Source organism: Amblyomma mixtum, chromosome 8 (genome assembly GCF_055824585.1).
Source record: "Amblyomma mixtum isolate Tamu chromosome 8, ASM5582458v1, whole genome shotgun sequence".
NCBI classification, from domain to species: domain Eukaryota; kingdom Metazoa; phylum Arthropoda; class Arachnida; order Ixodida; family Ixodidae; genus Amblyomma; species Amblyomma mixtum.
In genome coordinates this window covers 90,468,261-90,492,196 of record NC_143019.1, presented here as the reverse complement: position 1 = coordinate 90,492,196, position 23,936 = coordinate 90,468,261, and the positions used below count along the sequence as shown (strand labels likewise).

The 23,936-nt window shown below is 44.5% G+C and overlaps 1 protein-coding gene across 1 annotated transcript; it reads left to right on the top strand.

Moving 5' to 3' along the window:
- Positions 1 to 774: 774 nt before the first annotated feature.
- On the top strand, positions 775 to 22,328 carry LOC149333465 (uncharacterized). Its single transcript, XM_089557725.1, has 7 exons — positions 775 to 791; positions 1,956 to 2,036; positions 4,793 to 4,925; positions 12,919 to 13,073; positions 15,458 to 15,522; positions 19,700 to 19,783; positions 22,074 to 22,328. Exons 1-7 carry the CDS (start codon positions 775 to 777, stop codon positions 22,214 to 22,216), a joined length of 678 nt encoding a protein of 225 aa, XP_089413851.1. The 3' UTR covers positions 22,217 to 22,328.
- The last annotated feature ends 1,608 nt before the right edge of the window (positions 22,329 to 23,936 follow it).

Here is a 23,936-nt window from a genome sequence, read left to right as displayed (position 1 = left end):
AAATTTAGTTTAGAATCAAAATAGACGCCAAGCATCCAAACAGAAGACTGCTAGTTAATTGATGTACCTGGAAAGTGAGCAGTAGTCTTAGGGCGGTCCACACGAGTGCCATTCGGAAACAGCGGACGACGATATTCATTGGAACCAATTGGGACCTTGGCTTTGGATGCCCATAGGGCAATGCACGTGGGGCCATCTCCAGCTTTGTCTTCATAAACACTCCTGGAAGGACTTATGATGAGAAGAAATTACAAAGAAAGGTCACGCAGCCTGTTAAGTAGAATGTTCCAGATAGGTGGACTCAGAGGTGGCCCCTATGTGCTTTCTAAGGTTGGATGAACGACTACCTACCTGCCTTGGTTGCAAAGACGACATCACAGTTTTGTAAAAGTAGTTCGTAGAAGGTTATACAGATTTGAAGGACAGTGGTGTAAGCATAAGAAATGAAGCACAAAAGGGTGCAAAACAAAGTAAAGCGCACCTTTAAAATCAAGTGAGATTAGCAACTCTTGTATACCCTGAGTCCGGAAATAAAAAAAAAGCCTTGTCGAAATGCGGAGAGTGGACAGCCCATCTAGAATGTGTGAAACCAATCTGCGACAAATACAGGAGGTTATGACTATTTAAAAAGTAGTAGACACGAGAATAAAGACTGTTTTCAAGCACCTCGCCAAAGATTGAATTAATGCAGATTAGGGATAAGGTGACGGATCCACTGGATCGGCTCGGCTTAGGAATTATTATGAGACGACCGCGATGCCATTATCGTGGGTAATGTCCCAGTTGCAACGGTGAGTTGAAGATAATATAAAAGAATGAAGGATGAGCGCCAAAAGTTTCGGTGAGGAGCCTGGCTGTGACATTATTCGGCCCAGCAGCTCCACGAAGGCTAACCAAGTTAATGATATTCCTCAATTTTCAAAGCGAAAGGAGCTTCGTATACCAATTAAATATACTGAGTGTTTAATAAAACTTGTAAGGAAGGGCGCCAAAGTGAAAGGATATATCATCCCAAGTACTATGAGTTCACAGGAGATGTGATGCAACACTCGGAAGGCGCACGGGCGGGAGAATTACTGGTTGACAAATTTTCTTAAACGCATTACAGAAGGCCCACCAAAGGATTCTTCTTTCTAGAGGAGGAAAAAAGGGAGCAGAATGCCGAACGCTTCGCTTCCATACTGTGTAGATGGAACGTTCGATGATTGGTGTAATACTGGTGCCTAAATATCGCGCGGAAAAGCGGACATGAGGTTCACTGAAATCGTTGGCACATGATACGAAGGCGGCGCCATTCCATCGCTAACACAGCTCTCCACCAAGCGGTACCGGTATGCGAGGGAACGTTTTTGACTGCGCGCTGATGACTTGTCAGCTCGCTATGAAACATGGCGTAAAAAGCATCAAGGCAGGCGTCAAGGGCAGAAGATCTGCGTACAAATGTTAGCGCAAAATACGAGACATTCACAAGCAATCCCCTACTGACAACTGAATCCTTTATTGAAAGAAACAGATAATATATAGACACGCCGTCACACCCCCTGTCAGTTCCAGCAAACGTCAGAATGATGTAAAGGGCCATAAAAGTGATAGCAGACACAAACACTAAATATAAGACGCAGCTAAAAGCGATAAAAGCGGCGGAAGAACAGTAAAAGGCATGACACGTGGTGTATAGGCCCAAAGGAACATGATGAATGGGATCCGACAGGATAATAACAAAACGAAAATGCATTGGAAACGCAAAAAAAAAGAGAGAAAAAAGCACATTGAAGGGAAGAAGACATGCGAAGGTCTGCTTCCTGAAAGTGATCAAACCAGAGGGTCGTGATGAGGGTCGCGACGGACGTGATTAGCATCCGAGAAATTGCCTATCTCAACAAGTAAGGCACTACGATCTACCGGGTCCTCAACGTTCATGACCATCTACACCAAACCTTATGCATGCATTGCAGGAGAAGCATCCGTAACATTAATCCAGGTGGAGGCATGTTCTCTGCCAAAGTAGGTGGGGAAGATGGGTCGCCGAGGACAGTGTACCGTGTGCAATGACGGAATGCGTAAGTTGGGTTCCGCGAGTACCCGCAGTTCCAAGACCCCAGGCAGGATATTTAGCATCGAAATAACCCATAATTAAAACCTCGGACACATTAGAGCGCACAACAGATTCAGACAGGTCATCAATAGTTAAGAAAAATGAGACGTAAGGTGCGGCAAACACAGCAAGAAGGAAAGATCTACAGTTAGCCATAGAGCACAGCGCTACAACATCGAAGAAGTGTAAAGGTGAGAAAGTCAAAAGCTGTTCTATGCTCAAAGACAGCGCACAGAGGGTCTTAGCGAACACAATATATGGGGCTGGAACTTTAGGTATAGACCCATAGTAGCTTTAGTGACCCGAAACATCAGCCAGAACGGCACTGTGCTGCTCCATAAAATTAACGCAGATGTCGCCCGCTTTGCGCGGTTAAGGTTAGTCTAATGAAACTCATAGGAGGCATGATAGAAAAAAGGATCGAGCCTGGTTATTAGAAACGCGACAAAATGGACCAGCTGCCATACATATGAACAAGAGTCTACGCAAGGCCGACGACTACTGCAGAGTATGAAAGGTGCAGAAAACTGCTAGCACACTTGGAGAGTTCAGCCAGAAGGAATGTATTAGCCTTCATAAAAAAACAAAGAAAAATAAAACAAGAAAATACATCCGATGCTGAAGGTTAGCTGAAGGTTAGCCGGCGCCACGAGGGAAGCCAATGGTAAAGAAAAAAAAAGAACAGGCGCTGTTGCTTGAGTACAAGAGCTCTAGCTCGCACAAACATGTTTGCATCACACGTGCCATGGCACACGTGTGCATTTTCAAACCAGCTGTGCGTGCACGTGCGCAAGAACCCAGACGCACGCCCACCAGCAGCGATAGTGTAACTCAGCCCTGCTCCCTGGTTTTCAACTTGTTGTGTTTCCTCCATTTCCCTGAAAAAGAAGCCGAATACTGGCCACTTTCTCACGTTTCGAGGGGCAACTTTCGTGGCCACCAGGTGAGGCACTGAATTCTTGGATACTCAACTCCCAAAAGCCACATATATGCTCTTGTTTCGTAAGGGATGCATTGGGGATGCATATTTCTGCTCGAAAGAATAAAACGAAAGGCTAAAAGTAATGCTTGACTTTTTTTTCATGACTTTCAGATAGATCATGAACGAATGCACTTATCGATTACCTTTGCTGTTACGTACGAAGTCGACATAAGTACAGGGCAATCGTGAACAAACGCGACCAGAGCGGAGCCAAGACGCTCCCCTGTTTGCATTTCTTTTCACCAAGCTTTTACTTCTGCGGTAACAAAAAGACGCTACAGTTTTCCGTGATGCATTCTAGGAGGACTGTAATGTCTTTTCCTTATCACCAGGTAAAAGAGCGATCGAAAGAAATTCGAACAGTGGAGCCCGTACGCGCCGCGTTGTTCTCGTTTCTTTCCATCGCAATAGTACATTTCTGAAAATAATAAACCTGGCGGTGCTCTGCTGCATCTAAAAGGTTATTAGCAAACACTGCAACGCGATGAACATGTTCTCCTAACGTATTATACAGGATAACACTTACTGAAAGAGCAGTTGTGGCACACGTTGTAATTTCCTAACTTATGCCATGGAATCGCTGTCGCCAGCAAGCTTACCACGAATTCTTAAGTGCTGGATCGCGTAGCTTGGACCGATATTAGGGACCGAGAGCGCTGGTTCCTGGGTCAATACATTACCCGGGTGGCTTCAGGGCACCGAATTTTGTCAGTAGCAACCTTAAAAATATCATGCAGTATTGCCTCGGAAACAGCGACAAACGCTCCGCGGCACCGGCACCAGTCCAAACCACACGTTCGAAAAATAAGGTTTCGAAGTTTGCTGGCGGGAACACCTCGGGCGAAATGGTTCTATTTTTTTTTTTTTTTTACTGAGAGTAACTTATGCAACTTACTATGTAGAATTAGAAACTGTTGCCATGCGGAAGAGGCGAACACCAGAGGACCTACGCTGACCTGAAACCGGAATTCGATGCACAGGATGTCGAATTAGAAACTGTTGCCGTGCGGAAGAGGCGAGAGCCAGAGGACCTACGCTGACCTGAAACCGGAATTTGATGCACAGGATGTCGAATTAGAAACTGTTGCCATGCGGAAGAGGCGAGAGCCAGAGGACCTACGCTGACCTGAGAGCGGAATTTGTTGAACAGGATGTCGAGAGGCGCGTTAGGGTTCTTCTCTAAAGTCGTCGTTTACGGGTTCGTGTCGAGGATGAGAACGCCAGCACGCATGTGCGTAATATTCCATATCCACCAGTTTATTTTAGATGGAGGATTTTATATTCATCAAATGTTCAAAACAGCAATCATTTATAGGTTGTTGCTGCAGCGGCAATGGATACATCTTCTGCCGTAACCAAGAGTGTTTTAAAGTAGGCACACGGCGTCTGTTCAATACTGTGTTCCCCTGTTTTCAGGGGATTAGGCAAATCCCCGTTCCTGCCGATATAAAATTCGTGGGTTCATTATTGCTCTATTACACTGGATATTTCATGTCGGCTATTAATAAAATGTCTATTACTTGCATAAGCGTTTTCTAATGGCATACTGACATATAAGCTCTCAAAACGTGGCTTTGGCGGTGGGAGACAACTTCGGGTAGGCCCAGATACTCTAATCACTTCCTTGTAGTTGGTAACATAGTTCGCTGTTTCTCTATTGTTTTGTTGCGTACGTGCCACTCGGTACTTAAACCTTCTTTGTAATTCTTTCATAGTCTCCAGATGCATGTTTCCGAGCCATCCAACCTCCTGATGGCCACCATTGCCGCAGCAGCGGTCGTATGCGTGTGCCCTTGCCCCAGCCTTCCAGCTCATTACGACAGTCCACAAGGCTCCACTGCTGTCACTGTGAGTACATGAATACATGAAGTAGTGCGCTGTAATCATGAGTGTTTCGAGACACAAACAACAGTAAATGAGAATAACGTCAGTTCAGCAAGAACTTCAAGCAAAGTGTTACTGATTCGCTACTAAAGCAGAATAATTTATCCACTGTCATATAGTGTGACATAAAAAAACTGACACCTGTGTCTCCATCATGCTTTTTCCGCGTACATAAAATGCACTTATTTCAAAGAAACACTGTATCTCTTGTGAAAACAGAAACAAAGGCTGGAATTCCCTACATCTTAAAAGAACCATTCAGATGAGACAGATTACAATGCGAGGGAAAGAAATATATTTATTGATATTCAGCACTAAGTGTCGAGGATATCCTTTAATAAAATCATCAAGGACAGCTGGCGCATCAGCTAGTTCGATGTTAGCCAGGCCCAGCATGTTTGACGGCAGGGGATTGGGTAATGAGGAGACTGCACGACAAAAGGCAGGAGACTATAGTGCGGCACATTGACATGTAGTTTGTAGCGATTCGGGCATGCAGAGAAGGCAACGAGACGAAAGAGGACGGACCGAGCAGGGAAGAGCGTATTGTGGAGTGGATGCGGAGAAAAATGCGTTGGTGAGATTAAAAGGAGGGTAAGATTTGTTCGCCAAGCGAGAGGGTTTAATGGAATTTGAACATTGTTCAAGAAAAGCGCGCTTTTTGGCCACCTGAGATCCCCACCATTCGTAATGCCGCGTCAAATGATGGCCCTGTCCGGGACTTTGGTTAACAAGACAGAGAATGACATCATACAAGTCTAATAACAGATGATCCTTATACTTTCAGTGGGCTCATTAAAATCGTTTATTTCCATATGACTTCAAAGTGTTTCTGTATGCAGCACAGCCCACTTTACTTCAATATGCATCCTGAGTTCAGCTAACTTTCTTTAAAAACCACCATACCGGAGCACTACACAAAGGTGGCAGGAAAGGGTTCGCTGGGAGCGACGCGGTCACGGCCATTGTGTTGAAGTTCGTTTGCCCTGAAAAACTCTTGAAGATAGAGATCTCACACTGATTCACGACAGCCCTGAATCCAGCTTTCAAGATGACGGTCTTTACAATTTCAGAAGCATTGCATTTTGGGCGAGTTGGTTATACAACTTGTAGAAATGTTTTGTGCACATGTCTTATGTCTCTGCTTCGTCCTGTCCGTGGTGTGCGCAAAACATTTCAACAAGTTTACAATTTTCTCGGTAGTGGCACCAGAAGCAATGTCATCAGTCGTCGAGGATGTCTGTGTGGTGCGTGGCATCGGACGATGAGGCGACCGCTTCATTGCCGTCTTCGGTGACCATGTTTGCTGTTGGCACGTCAGGGGTAGGGGGGGGGGGGGGGGGGTCCGGCGATCAACAAAGGTGACGAGGAGGGAAGGAACAGTGTTTTTAAGACGTCTTTATTTGTCAACTTTCGTTCCAATAGAACAAGATGCGAGGGAAAGAGAAAGAGTGTTTTTGCCATTTTCCTTAAGATACAGGAAGCCTCGACCGTGGATTTTTCCATCCCAGTTTCCTTTCGCCAATAAAAGACATCACTAGCATTTCTCAAAAGAAATGTTCTTAAGCGTTCCATGATATCAGTACTTGCGTATAGGGCAGATACTTAAAGGTGCACTGAAGAGGAATCTGAACTCGTCTTTTTCCCGCGGGAACTCGATCTACACGTTCCGAGCATTCTTAGAAACTTCGACTTATTGCCCTGTGTGGCCGATTTCCCTAATTAAATTGAATTAACATCCGGTTCCCGCCTTTATTTTTTGAATTCTCCCCGTACGGTGGGCGGAGTCGACCAACGCGTGTAGTGCCTTTCAGCCAGCTCCGTGAAGGCTTTGCTTTCGCATTATTTTGTTTTTTAGGTTTCCGTGAATAAATAGTTTCATTCGCAGACAATATAGCCGCAAAATAAGCCCACAGAAATAAAAATACGAGCGGACTATTTGCTTTTACGTATTACTACGTATTACTCCGCCGATGGCAGAGCGGCAAGCAGCCACAGGACTGGGTGAAAGGCACTCCACGCGTTGGTCGACTCCGCCCACCGTACGGGGAGAATTTAAAAAAAAAATGCGGGAGCCGGACGTTAATTCGATTTAATTAAAGAATTCGGCCACATAGTGCAATAAACCGAAGTTTCTAAGAATGCTCGGAACGCGTAGATTGAGTTCCCGCGGCAAAAAGACGACTTCAAATTCCTCTTCACTGCACCTTTAAAGTTTAACATAACGCTTGAAATTGTTTTTATTAGCGGACAGCGCTGCGAAGCATGGAAAGAATAATATAGGTGTAACGTTCAGAAGGAGGAAGAAGGCTGAGTCGCTCAGCGAACCAACGCGCGATAATAATAACCATGTTCAAAGGTAGAAAAAGAAACGGAAATTGGGAAGACATGTACGGGAAAGAGAAAATAGTGAATTTAGCTTCTAGACTAACTGAGTAAATTAAAAAAAATGGCCTGGCTTAGCTTATGGTTAAGCGTAGGATGCGAAGCATACCGCCGGCGGAGGCTGCGCGTCCGCAAGCGAGCGCACGAGTTGAGCCCCAGCTTTCACAGCTGTTGTGACGTCAGCGCCACTAGCGGAAGGAGCGGGAGTTAGGCCGCCGGTGGAGGCTGCGCGTCCGCAAGCGAGCGCACGAGTTGAGCCCCAGCTTTCACAGCTGTTGTGACGTCAGCGCCGCTAGCGGAAGGAGCGGGAGTTAGGCCGCCGGTGGAGGCTGCGCGTCCGCAAGCGAGCGCACGAGTTGAGCCCCAGCTTTCACAGCTGTTGTGACGTCAGCGCCACTAGCGGAAGGAGCGGGAGTTAGGCCGCCGGTGGAGGCTGCGCGTCCGCAAGCGAGCGCACGAGTTGAGCCCCGGCTTTCACAGCTGTTCTGACGTCATATCACGTGGTGCGCCGATGTAGGTCAAGTGGTAGCTACGCGGCCGTGCGCGGCGCAGGAAGGAAGAGCTCGGTTGTGCGGCTAGTATGCTTCGCATAAAAAGAAAACGCAGGTGTATGTGGAGGCGAGTCACGCGCACGGATGAGTTTAGGAAGGTTCAGAGGGTAAGGCGCCTACAGCGAGCGCAGGAGCGAGCTGATTGCAGGGGATATGGTAGAGGCCCATGTCCGGCAGATGACGGTGGTTACTAAAAGCATACATTACAGGTGCAGTGCTAGCGACTGCGTATTTCTGAACTCTAAAAAAAAGGTAGTTGAGGTTACTACATTTTGGGGTAGCAACAACCGTCTCGTATATGACTACCTAGGTAGTGACTGTACGTAGTAACTGCAAGGTTTACTACCTGTTGTTTAGTTGAAAATGTCTATTCTTACTTTGCTTTGAGCCCCTGGAATAAAGAGTAATTTTGTTTGCATGATGCCTGTTATTAACATTTATTTATTTTATTTAGGCAAACTGCTCTAGCCTGCTCAGAGGCTGTGGTAAGGGCTGGAACACCGCACACATGTCTCTGACAATGACCGCTCTCTTATTAAAAAAATTAGATCGTATGTCCGAAAAAACAGCCCAAAAGAGAAAACGTTGAGCATGGATGCATCTTGCAGTAAACCCAAAAGGAAAATGAGCACAAGTCAGGCACAGTACCTTCGAGTTGGTGAAAAAGTGCAATTAAGAAATCAAACTAAACAATGGAACACGATAGGTGCTGCGTATATATTGTATTGGAAACAAAAAACAGCACTGGCAATTTTATAAGATTTGTTGCCATTTAAAAACCATTTTAATCATGTAAAAACATGGGGCATTGAGTAGCCATGTCCCCAGGAATGTTAGCATACATATATGTGCATATTACGATAATCCATTTCCAAATCAAGGCAGTAATAGATACTACCATTGTTATAATGAGGTAGTACAAGTGTAGTAACTGCCAAAAAACGTAGTAACAGTAGAAGTCACTACCTTGTTACTACTTAATTTTCTTTTGAGGCAGTAAAAAGGTCGTAGCAACATAGCACATAGGTAGTAAGGGCTAAAAAATGGTTGTAACAGCAGCCGTTACTACGTTTTCACTACCTTTTTTTCTAAGAGTATGCAATAATCGATAAAAATTGTCCACCTCTGACATACAATTTCGAAGGAGCACTCACTCAATTAACGATAGCATACGCACACATAAAAGGAACTTCTTCAGTGTTCGGGTCTGATTTTCACCTGCAACGACGGAAATACAATAGCCTCGGTGGCTCCTATAATCCCACAACTCCCCAATAATCTAGCTACCACAACTCTCCTACAATAAGAATAAAGGCAGAGGTAATTCAAGAAGCCAAGAAAATTTGACGACACTTTTCGAGTTTACGTACAGCTGGCTTAATCGATTGAGCATGCAGGAGCAGAGAAATGAGGGGCTCATGTTTACTAAGGGGAAAATTATAGGGAATGTCTGTATATGTTTAACTTGTAGCACTTGAGAACAGTAAAATTCATTTTCAATTACTTATGGGCTAAAGGAATTCGGCTAGAAAGTAAAAAACAATTATGGCTGAGGCTTAGCTAAGGTTAAGCCTAGTCAGATGCGAAGCATATTGGTGGCTAGGCTTGGTAATACATGACTTTCCTTGGTTGCATACTTGGTCATTTTAATACAACCACTAGAAGCCTTCGTCGTGGGGGAAGACAACGGCATGGCTACAGCGGAACGCCGACTAACCCCGAGACGCGCGTTGGGTGAGCGCCTGGATTTCCACGGAAGCCTCGTCTGCCTGCCCGGTGGAGCGAGCGTTTCACCTACACCGAGTGTGAACGCGCGTTCGAAATGCGCGGGAATGCCGCTCGAGGACATTGCGGGGTCTGTGCGATGGCATCGTCCCGACGACGTCACGGTGTCACGTGGCGTGACGGCTAGGGGTCCCACGGCGACGGCGCGAGGTGGAGGCCGCCTCTCTCATCCGATGCCACGTGGTGTGACGTCACGGTGTCACGTGGTGTGACGTCTAGGGGTCCCACGCCGACGGCGTGAGTGGTAGCTCTAGCAATATGCTTCGCATAAAAAACAACAATCCTCCGGTGCGATGCGAGCCCAAGACCTCTGAATTCCGCTTGCAGTGCTCTACCGGATGAGCCACGGTGGTGGCTGCTCCAATCGTCTACTCATGTGGCGTTGCGTGTAGCCTAACCTTGACAGTAATCACCATGCTATCCTGGTCCTCAGCGGTGGACGTGTACGTCCTGTGTTACCGACAGCGTTACGTGGAGCGGGGTCGAACGGTGGTGTAGCAAGCTGTGCGACAAATCTCTTATGCTGCCAATGGCATGAAGACTGCCAGAACCGAAGCACCAGTTAAGTTATGAGCATAAAAGGAAGGCAAATGAGAGACTTGTTATGACATACATGTAATGTAAGCCAACAGTAATGGAGCCAGTGAAATTTTAGGGGATGTTCCCACCTCTTTTAACTTGCTCTCTGGATGAGCAATAAATTAATTGGGTAATTACTTAATAGCTTAAACGCAATCGATTAGAAAATATAAGAAAAAAACACCAAATGCCGCCTTTGGGATCTGAACCAAGGAGTTCCAAATTTGATGTACGGAATTCTCCCAAATAAGCTACGGCGGCGGCTGTAAAATGTTTTCTACATTCGAGGGTATTTATGTTGCACGTAACCATATCGTAATAAGCAGCACTCTCGTCGACAGAAACGTGGCTAGCATGTCTTGAATTTTTGTTTTAATTTCTAAACAAATATTGCTCTGCCATAAAGTGACTGCACTATTTATTTCCTGTTCATCGCTAAACAAGTAAAAAAAGAGTAGAAACATGCCCAACGCCTACCTCAATTTCGGTGACTATTGGCTTCCTTCATATCTATGCCTTATTGCGCCCCCTCCCCCCCCACTTCTCAATGGGAGCCGTGTCTGATAAAAAAATTCAGGGGGCACTTTGGTTCTCTAAATTGCTGCAAGGCGAAAGCGTTTCCTGGCCACTGTTTGTTTTTATTTGCTGTTTTGTTCTTATATTTTGTTTTTTTTTGTTTTTTTTTTAAATTTTTGCTGCTTTTCTTAAGGTTTTTTTTTAATTTTTATTTTCACATCTTATTTTTATTTTGCTTTTATTTTTGTTTATTTTCTTAATTTTATTTTTATTTTCATTTTCTTGACTTTAATCCTTTTATTTTATTTATGAAGCCCATGCATTCACTAGATGCGCCTTTATTCATGCTGGAACCTTGAGCCTTTTAAGCGGTGACGCCGAAAGGCGGACAAATCTGCCGACGCGTCTGTCGACACGGCTGCCGACGCGTCTGTTGACACTCCTGCCGACGCGTCTGTCGACACGGCTGCCGACGTGTCTGCTGACGACAGTATGAGGCATTAAAGGCTTTCGCCTTAATAGCTTCATGAGGGCCTTCGTTGCGCAATCTTGGCCGTAAGCAGTATAGGAGTGTTCTCGCACAGCATCCACCCTCACCGTTCAATCACGTTCCACGTGACATCTGCAGTACTAGAGGTCGTACTACAGACGAGGATGGAGGTGGTCAGAACTTTCGAGGTAAGGTTACGCATAACATAAATAGCAACGAAAGCAGAAGACTGGACAGCTGCCCCTTTAGCCAATAGGTAGATCACCATACGCGTATTTGGAGGTCGTGGGTTCGCATATCACCTGCCTCATGTAGCTGTTTTTTCTTCTTTTACTCTCTACTCAATTATACTTCCGCCATAAAGTAATTAAGATGTTAATTACCATTTATCAATGCCACAGGATAAAAAATTCAGGGGGCACTTAACGATCTAAAGTGCGCGAGGCGAAAGCCTTGCCACTTCAACAAACTACAACAGGACTGGTTAATGACTAGCTAGTCATGACAAATCAATCATGACTAACTGTTCATGGCGGGTTAGTGAATGGCTAGTCATGACTAATTAGTCAAGTCATGTTTGGTTAAGGACTAACTAGTCTTCACGAACCAGTCGTGGCTAATAATTCATGACCAACTAGTCATGACTGGTTAAGGATAGTTAGTCGTGACTAACTAGTCCAGTCATTATTGGTTAATGACTAACTAGTCATGACAGGTTATTGACTAGTCATGCAAAAGTCTGGTTAATGACTAATTGGGCATTACTTCTTAATGACTAATTAGTCATGAATGGTTAATGAGTAACTAGTTATGATTGGCTGATATCTATTCATGATTAGTTATTGACTAACTAGTCACGACTAATTAGTTAATGATATGGCAGTGAATAATTAGTCATGATTAATTAGTTGGTGACACGTTAATTACTAGTTAATCATGACTAATTAGTTGATGACAGGTTAAAGACTAGTTAGTCATGACTTGTTACTAGAAACGAGAAGTTATGACTTTCACTTAGGACGTAACGATGGACAGACAGTAATGGCCGCTAGTATGAGCTATTAATGTATTTCGCCTTAAAAGGATAGAAACGTTCCTATGCTTCCCTTGGCATGGGTGACCATTGACATCCTTCGAAAGCCAGCATGCTCAGTTCGTCTTCGTTGGATGTGCTCTACCTGTGCCTTAGCGCACTTCATACCTGTGCGAACTGTTTGATGAAGGGGTAAACAGGAATATCTGCTCTCTTGAAAACTCTTTACGCTACTAAAAAAGCTTTTTTCCGTGCCAATCTGTACAATATTTTGCTCTTGGCATGCTCTGTGTGGATCGTGATTCGAACGAAGCTAACCTCCACAAAAGCAGAACCAGGACAGTTACTCAGCTGAAGCTTGAAAACAGAAGGACAACAAAACATAAATGGCAATCAATGCCGTGAACCAGACCCAGACTTCATTTGAAGAGGCTCACTGAGAGTAATGAAAATTATGTAGAGAATGCGTTCAGATCTATTTTTTTTTCCTTCGTAGTTCAATCCAACTGGCACCATTCTTCTTAGGTCGAAGAACTTCAGTGCTCAGTCGTAAAGGTTGACAGCCTCTCAAAAGTCGCTTTTCATATGGCGGTTAAGCATGTGCACTTCCTTTTCCAGGTACTCACTGACTTCAATATAATCAACGTGATGCTCAAGTCGGAGCAGAACCTGACCCGATTCTGCGAGAGGTATGAAAGAATCTCGCTTTCGGATGACAGGACGACCGCTTTGTACAGCTACACCTACACAAGTGCTGGTGCTGACGACTCTCTGTGAGTACTCGTTTGAAGTGGCGTGAGTGTTGTGATAGCGCAAAATATATCAGACACTTAAAAGGACTAACTTTAAACCAAAGCTAGAAAGCTTTGGCATAAAGTTGAGTCACCATGCTCGAGAGTGCACTTCACATGTATGGTGTTCTATAGACTGAAATTTAGATTCTTAAGAAACGAAAAATCCTGCACTTTTAAATGTGGCGCCAGCTCACACAAGCATTCATTTCTTAAACAAAAAGCCGATTGCATCTCCCTTCGAGTTACTGCAATTCGCAGAGAGCAGTCGCCTGGTGATTTTGTTGCGCACTAGGTTTGAGATAGGACTTTGCGCTAGCGTTACATCTGTGCTACGACACCTTACCAGTTTTACAGCCGTCGAGCAGCACTACTTTCGAGTGCGCTGCACACCTTCGGCCTCCAGCGCGGTAAACATACTTGAGATTTAAAATTCTTCTCTCACGGAGCTTCTTCGCAGGACAAACTTAATGTTTGTCCAGGCACGGCATCTAGAGCAGTTAAAAACTACGATATTTTTGTTCAGTCTTTCCTATCCTAGGAGGTGTTTTCCACCTTCTGTTTCTTTCCTTTTTGTATCCTATGTCACCTACACAGATGAAAAATATGGGGATGCTTAAGTCAACGTAACATTTTTATGATATGTCATTGATTCACCTTTGTCGCAGCTTCTAGCCAACTTGTGTGTTTGCACTCGTCAGTTTCTTTGAAACTGTCTATTTATTTTTATTTATTTATTATCAATACCTCAAATGCCCCAGGAATGGGGTATTACATGAGGGATGGGCTGAATGTGTCACTAATGGGAGATTGGATGGCAGCCTTGAAGTGCAGTGGATCGGAGTGGTGCACGGAGTCGATTGGCAGGCTGTTCCAGTCTCGAGCAGTTTGCACGAAGAATGAGCGAAGATGAGCTGTAGTCTGTGCGGGGGGAGGGTAGACTGCTTTGGGATGGTTGGTACGGCTTGATAAGCGATGAGCTGGCAGGATAGCTGAAACATCAAGTTGGCTGTGATAAAATTTATGAAAGAGGCAGAGCCGAAAGATGCAACGTCTGGACTCGTGATTAGTAAGATTAGCCTCAGATTTAAGTGCAGTGACGTTGGTGTGATACGAGTAGTCCGAAAAAATAAATCTAGCTGCGCGATTCTGAACTGATTCGAGGGTGTTCGAAAGGTTAGATTGATGAGGGTCCCAGACTGAGCATGCGTACTCCAACTTCGGCCGGACAAATGTGAGGTATGTTAATGTTTTAATTGAAGCAGGAGCGAGTGGCAAGTTCCTACGGAGGAAGCCAAGAGTGCGATTGGCTCCGTTTGTTATGTTTGTTATGTGCACTCACCAATTAAGTGTATTAGAAAATGTGATGCCGAGATATTTATACGATTGAACAGATGCTATTTCAGATGCACTTATTTCATACTTGAAGGGTTGATAGTCCATCAACAGCCATATTTTAGCAGCTAGCTGCAGTAGCGGGTTTTCAGCTTTGCTGTGACGGCACCGGCATTTCCATACGTCATATTTATGTTAATTCATTTCATTTTTTTACGTTCATTTTTGAATCCAAAAGACAACGGCTGACGACTGGCCCTTCCACCGCAGCATCAGCGCGCCTTTTTTGATAGGGCTCTTCGTCGTCCTTGGAATCAATGATTTAATTTCCTCCTGCCACAGTGGGCAGGTTGTTCACAGTCAGATGGCCAGGCTGGCACCTGCGCTGTTTAACAAGTTTTCACTCCGCAACAAGGTTGCTTGTCCCCTCTCGACCAAGCAGTGAAAAGCAAGGCCCCGGACGGCGGTTTCCGCTCCTGATGTTTACTTTCATGCTTTCGCATTAAAACCACTCAGCAGAGGCAACGATGTGAGACGACAGCAGCGCAGATCAGAGAAAAATGCTTTATTGTCAATTTCTTGAATTATTATTGCAAACGAGAAATTCGTCTCGCTCCGTAGATTAAATGTGAGGACACATAATATGTTGCCCGCCGCGGTTAACGCACAGTGGAGACAAAGGAAAGAGAATTGTTGTCGATCATGAAGACAAAAACGTAATGAGGAGGCAGGGCTGCCGCAGAATAGTTTTTATTGAACATCGGAAGCAGACTACCTCTCCCAGCAGTAAGCGGACTCTGGATGATGAACGCGAAGAAGCGGTTTACGGAAGAGAAAATAAGTGAGGCGTTCTTAATTTATTTATTGTTTCCTTTTTTGTATCTCAAATGCAGCACTGCCAGCAATGCCTCCAGTGCACGGTGTCCTCGCTCATCTTATAATGTTGCTCAGATGCGCCTCATGCTCCAACTGCTGTGAAATCGCAAAAGATTCATTATTAGTGCCTTATTGCCCACACTTCTCTCTTTCAGCATGGAAGACACAGCCAGGTTTACTGTGGCAAGCAACACAACTATCAACATAAATTATATGAGCGGTGAGTGGCCAATTAGTAAAAAGAGGGATTCAACTGACCCTTTTCTGCGACGAAACTGCTGCCAGTATTGTTTACCAACATTTTTCAGAATTTATCTGTAGTCAGGAATAAAACTGTTGATGATAACCGAGCTTCGACTCTAGGGCAGGTTGTCAAGGCAAAAGCTAGCTGAGTCACCGTTAGCCTTCGTGGCACTAGGCCAGCCGCGGACGTTAGGGCACTGGCTTGCAATATTCGTTTGCATTCGTGCACTCTTGAAGTAGTTTAATAGCTGTATTACATTAAGGTGAGTGACATGGGTCTAATTTGCACACCGAAAATTGCGCGGCAAACGCAGGAATGGTAGGCTAGTGGACCATATCTGGGAGCACTACATGCGAAAAAAAAATGCTAGTTCCCAATGTGTAAACGCGCTTCGAAGCGGGACCCTCGTTTTGCATTGAATTATTCGTTTTGAAGAGTTATCTGAATGGCCACTGAATGTGAATGACTGTTCGGGTTCCGTCTTTTCTCATCTATAAGAAAATGAAGGGTCTAATAATTTCTCATATTTTTGGTATAGTTGGATGGTTAGTAAGCTGCTAGGCCTGACGAGAGACATGGGTTTCTTGATAAGAATGATGATTTTAAAAAACCGGGTCGAGCAAGTATGACGTCACTTACGTAACTTCTGCGTTTTCCAACACTGAACTAAAACCACGGATGCGACACACAGCGTGTCGTCTCGAAAAATTCTCGCGGTTAGCGTGCGTAAATGCGCATGCACTTTTCTGAACCTCTCTATTTGTACACGGTAAGTACTGTTCTTGACGCCACGCTCACTCGGGCCGTCTATGCGGATAAGAAGCTGCGGGCGGAATTCGGACGCAGTCGCGCGTCTGGTCTGCCCGCGCCGACGCGAGCATTGCCCGTTTCAGGCGAATATCCGGCCGCCCGGCGAACATATCAATCTCTGTTGGGTCATCGACGACGAACAGCTTCTTTTTGGCCCGTTGACGGCATTCATCATGTTTTCTTAAGAAAGTCAATCCATGTCGGTTGGTTTAGATTGGTTTATGAGGTTTATCGTCCCAACGCAACTCAGGCTATGAGGGACGCCGTACTAAATGGCTGCGGAAATTTCGACCACCTGGGGTCCTTTAACGTCCTCTGGCATCGCACAGTACACGGGCCTCTAGAATTTCGCCTCCAAACAAATTCGACCGCCGCGGCCGGGATCGAACCCGTGTCTTTCGGTTCAGCAGCTGTGCGCCATAACCACTGAGCTTACAATACATGTCGGTCGGGTCGCCTACCTGCAATTGGCAAATTAACGTTATTTATAAATTACAATAATACTCTAAGCGATGCTGCAGCAGGGTGAAAATGAATGAACACGACAAGGAGAAACACGGATAACATCATTTGCTTAGCAACACAGTCTGCGGTGCCATGAGTAGTTAATTTTTTAATGGTCAACCTGTTTAGCTTTGTATCAAAATCTTTGTTTCATCAATATACAACCTTTGATTTGGCATCAGCCACCTCTCTGGATACGACCAGGAATGAAAATTTTTAACATGGTGCTGATTAAACTCTTTGCAAATCCGGTAATTCCACGGAACCGTTTTCAGCCATTCATAAACCAGTGCCATTAGGCTTCACGGTAATTCAGCAAACTCCTTCATATGGTCTATCGTTCAGATGACAAATGAAATTCGGCATATTGCCTTTCATTTTGGTACTTCTAGTTGGCATTTCAATATGTGCTGCAGCACTGTTCGACCAATGCAGCTTCTGCGACATGTACCCTTGTTTATTATCGCTACCTCACAGCAAGAGCAGCAGATATATGAGATAAACAAAATAATTCATTTCTGCTTTAGTCTAACGAGACGACTGGAACCGAAAAATTCTCTAGTGGGGATACTCCTTCGTTTTCCTATTTCATGGCTTTATTGTCTTCAGTGACCTTATAGATCTAGATAACATTGTTATTTTTCAGTAGTTTTTCGCCAGATTTCTACACACTATATTCCATGATTTCAGCCAGTGCACCGTATACACTGGATAATGTCCCATGAAAGTGCTCCGTGCCTAGAAATGCCTCTCACCTTTCATCCGTTGAAATATATTTCATGGCTTTTAATGCCCAATATCGTGAAGCAATGAAGATTTCTTTCTAAAAATTCTAGCACGCACGCGCCGCCGTTTCATGAATACAGTTTCCTTGATGTTAACCAGAAATAGCAACAATAAAATTTCCGTATTTTTTTCAATAAAATTTAAAGTTGCATCGATATTGTCCGAATTCTATCTGCCTGATTTTGGTACTGCCACAGCAGGGTACCAGCCAGGAAACAAAAAATTGATATAAGTCAAATGCACCCACTTAAGAATCTTGTTTCGAAACAATGTGATAATCTAAGCTTTCTGAAGGCTGTTCAAAAAAGTTTTTCTTGATTTAGAGGGAATCTAGCTGCTTCTATATTGATTGATTTCTGCAACATATATCGTGTGCCCAAGCTAAATGTAACCTTGTTATTAAAAAACAACAGAGATTGTTTACTACATGCGAATTGGAGCGAAAGCACGGATTTGTGCTACGTAGAAGACGACGGTAAGCAGGCAGTGCCGCGGGACGGAGCAGATGGAAGTTGATGAAGACGACGCCCTCCAATGCGCAGCGCCAGAGTGTGGTGCAGTTTAAAACAAGGCGTGTTGGCTGCGGCGATAATAATAAATACCATGTTGAAGAAAACAAGAAGCGATACCCGAGTGGTCTCGCTGAGCGGCCCTTACAGGAGCTCAGTTCGCGCAGCCCCGGGTTCGACTCCCAGTCATTGATATTGATTCAATTTCTTTTATGCGGAGCATATTAACGTAGGTTTCGGGCCTTCGCGCGACGCCCGGCGGTGGCCACCATTGACCTTGAAGTGAGATCACATGATGTGACGTCACATGATGACGTCACACCGGCTGCAGATGAGGCCTCTATCGCGCCGTCGGACGTCGCCAGGCGGAGGCCTCCACGCTTCGGTTCGCGCCGTCGCGCGCGACGCGGCGGCGGCGCCACCATCGCTGCATCACGTGATATGTGACGTCACGCCAGGGATGAAGCGGCGCGCGCCCGCCATCGCGTCAGTCTCTGGGCCCGCAACCGCGCCAGCGTCTTTGCGCCGGGCGTGTATGCGGTCAAGATGCCTCCAAACGCTAAGGACGTTAATAATAAGAATGCAAAACGCAGGCTGCTTCGCATCCACTGGGCTTAACCTTGATAAGCCTCCAACTTTTTTCTGTTTATCTTGGTTTGACCTCTGACTCAGCTCAAGGTCAAATTTACACGGATTGAAACCCGAGGTCCCGTAGTGCAGCTTTCGCTTGAGAGGAACTGAATGTCCTAGGCGAGTCAAAGCAGCTTTTTCTTCTTCACAGTCGTGAGACTTCGTTTAAAGCAGCATTCCTTCCGCTCTCCAAGTGTGTTAATAGTTAACACTAATTATACTGTTTTTTATTGTTCTTATCAGCACAAATGTCTGAAATGGAAAGTTGTCGATCGCCTTGAAGCACAGTCGAATGAGATATTTTCTGCACGGTACTCATTACGTAAATTTTTGTTTGTCAGAGCTAGAAGCAGGCGCACAAATTTAAAAATCTACCACTAGACTTTGACGTTACTTAGGCTCCTTTCGCACCTTTTTGCAAGCACTTCGGCCGCTTTTCTAAGTGATCTACAGTTTTCTACGCGACAGAATACTACCGAAGTTGTTATTTAAAAATAACCTGGTTAGTTTTAAACAATATTGCATCATCTAAGAGCACACAGAATGCAGAAAACTGGGATGCACGACTCTCAAGAGAATTTAATTGCCTACACCAGCCTAGGAAAGTCCGCCCTTTCTAAAAACTTGGTTATATTTAGCCGCGGCACCTCGTACAAATGAGTGTAGTTTTGACCACGCTATCTACTTGATCATTTTTTCCTGTCTTGCATTCTTTAGCATAGAATCAGCTCTTTACATTAGCCGTCAAGAAATGATGTTTGGCTTCTATGCATTTGCTGAGCAGTGCATGGCTGGCATGGTCCTTGTCATGCGGACGATGTTTGCACATTCCCTGTTATAGCGAACGAAATTCTTACAAGGAATGTCTCAGTTCTGATTACGCGTCCTAATTCCTTCCCTTTCGCTTGTTTCAGAGCCGAACAAGGTGGAGCAAGTTGAACTACTGTATGTTGACGGAGCCAACTGCGTACTGGCTCAGCTAAACTCTTCAAATAACGGTAATTTATGCTTGCAATAATTTTGACATATGGTAAACATATTGTCACGTAGTGATGACTGCAGTCCGGCGAACAAGAACACAGCGAGAATGTCTTCGAAACGAAACTCTTTATTTGGGCTGACTTGCGCCCGCAAAGAACTGAATCACTCGGTGGCGACGTAGCGACAAGCGTGCTCGGCGGTCGTCGAACAGAATGCCCGCCGCTGTCGGCCGTGCTGTTTTTAAAGCTGATAGCGAACCTTCGAGAGAAAGCTTGGGAAGTTACTAGAACATTCTGGCACATTTTGGCTCTGCCTGGATGCGATCAATCGAGATAATTCTAGGCGCGTCTTGAGTCACAAACGAAGCGATCAAGCGGCGTGCCGGCAGCCTTGAAGCATGAAGAAATAAACACAACAAGCAAACGCTACAAAGATTCGGGGCAATATTTACGGAAAAGGCCACAGCAATCGCGAAGAAAAAATAATGAGCCATTTTGGTGTCCTTCCTGTGCTTTTTCCAATTACCTTCGTAGTTGCTTGGTGCCTATAGCGGAAGTGTCTAGGAAGTGCTGCTAGCGAAATAGCACTCGAAACCACTCTTTCAAGCTTATGAATCAGGGTGTCGGTTTAAATGCTTTCTAGAAGCGCACAGACCCACAATAGCCAATGAACGGATATCATTCGGCAACGCACGCATCACTTTGCGTTCTCGACCCTCCAGGGCTGGGGAGATGCAGCAGCGCCCCAGGAAGCAATGAGGCATTGACACGAAACATTTACCCCTGAGTGAACACGAGCTGCAGAAAAACAAGCCACATTTTGTGAAATTAATCTCTTTTGTAATCAAACCCCTCCAGGTATTTTAGCCTTGACGGTTAGTTTTATCGTGAAGCCTTGGGAAACAGAACGAATGAGGGATTTTTCAGCTGAGCACATTGCCGTAAGAGTGTTATGAACCAAATGCTTTCTTTGCAAGAAGAATCGTGAAAACAATGAGTGAGCGGGCAGGAAGAATAGAATCGAGAATAAAACTAATTGTACCATGCTTGAGAGGGGAACGCACGTGTGCCGAGCCAATGATCCCACAACGGAACTTGCCTAGATTAAGACGAGTCCTCTTTTCGAAAAGTTGGCTCCGCACACTGAGGCTACCCCTTCAATCCTCGTTCACTTTGCTTTGTATGTGAACATAAGAAATTTTTCTTGATGCATATTGGTAATCCCGAATAGTTTAGGTCGGTTAATATGATTCTGAAAAAGAACGCACCTGAAGCGGTGGACAATGCAGCTCATGGAATTCCCAATCTGACTGTTGGACTTCAATGTGATGGAATTTCAAATCTTCGCAACACAGCATGATTCAATTTAGAAATCTACTGCTCCTTTAACTTTTAAATGGGTAGGGCATTTCTAATATAGAAAAATACAAGAGAAGCCAACAAAACAGAAATGTTTCGACGGCACAAAACTGCAAACGCGTTCATTACTTAGACCACTGAGAACTGCCTCCTAAAATCGACCATCCATCATTTCAAGAAACTTGAAAAAACAAGCAAGCAACGTTTCTCCGCGCACGTATTACCAGATAAAAAATTCGGCACCTTTATGTTACAATCTAGGTATAATTGTGTGATCTTTTTCAGTTTCTCCCCAGCTAGTGTTTTGGCAGTTTTACATACCAAATTGAAATTTGTTAATAAGCTTAACAAATTCTAAATATATCCCTAAAACATTGCAGTAATTAGTACCTAAGTGAATTAAAGCCTGATTTTTTAGTTGAAAGCTACGTCTACTTCTTGCTTTAACTGCCTGTTGCAGCTAATAATGTTCCTCCTGTATACAAAAACTGGAGAGGGTGGGAATTTTTATGCTTCTTTTGCCGCCTTCCTTTGAAAGTTTTTAAATTTTATGTGTACGTATCCATTAAGTACTTTTCATGTAAAATTCTTAGAGGTACATTACCTACTCGCTATTTAATTTAACTCATTTGCTTGTGTCTATTCGTGTACATTTTCTGTGCTGAATATATCCACCAATACACTCGTGAAACCAGGCTTGATGAGCTTGCCTTTTTTGGAAGTCTTTTACAGTTGTTTACGCTCCTTTTTTTGCTGTCTAAAGCTTGTAGGAAATATCGTGCTAACAAAATTTGATGTCACTCGATCAACATGCAGATATTAGTGCGCATGATTATAATTTACTTACTGTAATTACACACTGATCGCGAGACTTAGTGGCAGTTTGGTATCCCTTGGCATGTATATGTTACGTCTAACACTTCGCTGTATTCATTCTTTTAATTTGCAGCATACGTCTTGTTTGACAACCCCCTCTCGGACATCGATAGTTTTGAAGTCTGCTTAGCTGTTTTCCGTAACATAACGGACGCCCAGTTCAGCCTTGTGCGTGACCCAGTGAAGTGCGACGTCACAGAAGAAGACGATTTCTGAGATTTACCGATCACCTAAAATGAGAGATATTGTATTCAGACCGATGAAGAGAGAGCAAGTCGGACATGAATGCTCATGGGTCTTGTAACAACAAGCTGTGTTGGCAAATGGTATAATGAATGCATTAAAATCGATATGGCTGATACAACTACTACAGGTTGATAGAAGGTGGAGGTTGTTCTCCAGTCTCAAAGAGCACAATGAACAATGAACGGTGAAATAAAATTTACGCTCTCATTAAAAGGACATGACGAGAGAGTAAGCGACAGCTGGTTTTATCCGTGGCGTCATGGTTGCTCACCTGCAGGGTTTATTAACGTTGACCGATATTACCCCTCCCCCCCGCCCCGTCTTTACGTAACATATTTCGGTGCACATTACTTACTGTAATGATCCAACCTCTGAATATTTATATCACCCCGCCCAAATCGCCCGCGATACTTTTGTAGCACTGGCCTGGTCTTTTTTGTAACCCTCAGGATACTATTTACCTTCCTAGTTCGTCCATGGGTTGTCGAAGGGCGTGCCGCTAAAGAGCATTGTATTTTAGAGCAGTTCAGCTGGAACAAAAGGGCCGAACGATGCCACAGGCCTGAAGTTACCTCTCGGACGCCGTTTACCGCGATGCCACCTTTTGCTTTTATCCTCTTGTGTTCTCATCTTTTTTTTTTGTCCTTCATATTACTGGTATTTTTGTCTCCTTCGTGTACATACCGAGTTCACTGTATAAATTGCAGTTGTGTGTTCACCGCATGTACGGTCCTTGCTCTCACGCGTCGTTGCAGTTCTTTCAACATGAACATTAACCAGCTTAGGCAGCTTTCCGTCATCTAGCAGTGCCCGAGGACTCGCTGCTCTCGGAGACACAAGAGGCAATTTTAGTAACAACACTTAGATGAAAATTTCTTTGTCCACCAGATGCAGACGTCCGTAATGGTGGTGTCCAACGTGACTGTGTCACTACTCTGTTCCCGTTAGTCACGCGCAGCCTCACTTCACTGCCGAATTGTCGGTGTCAGCAGGCTCTTGTTTAAGCACAGCTGGAAATTTTCACTCACCATTAGGTTTGGGATTTTTATCCTATTGCTTGAGGCCAGAACACAGGTATTTATTGTGCTTCATTTATTTACTTACTTTTCATTCATCGAAACATTTTAAAGCAGTTATGTGCTTCAAGCAGATTTCAGAGGATGTTGGCTATAAGCGGAAATATACAGCCACTACTCATTGTTGATTTCACAGGAAATAAAATTGTTTTTGCTACACTTGGTCCTACATGCAACTGTATCGGTGTTCGGATTTCCGTTTTTCTTTTCATTCCTGTGATTGCTCTATGCATTGTGGCATTTTACACGTTATTACAGGTTTAACCCGAGGGGGTTAGGAGCCTCATCGCAGAGCAATGCGCCGTCAGTCGTGATATTTCTTTATTGACAGGAGGGAAATGACGGCACCAGATCAGAGCTGACGTCACTTTATGTGAAGGCATGAAAAATTTCTAGTGATATCACGTTAACAAGTGACGTAATTAAGTGTTGCTGTTTAATTTTTTTTCGCGCGACTTTTATGAAATAAACCTTCCATACAGTCCTTGTGTGGCGCTGTAAATGAAGGTTACATGAGAGTTGCGAGTACAGCGATGTTGTTGTTGTTTACCTCAGTAAACATCCCACATACCAACGCGGGATGATTGGCCAAGGTACGGCGGTGAATGCCAAGA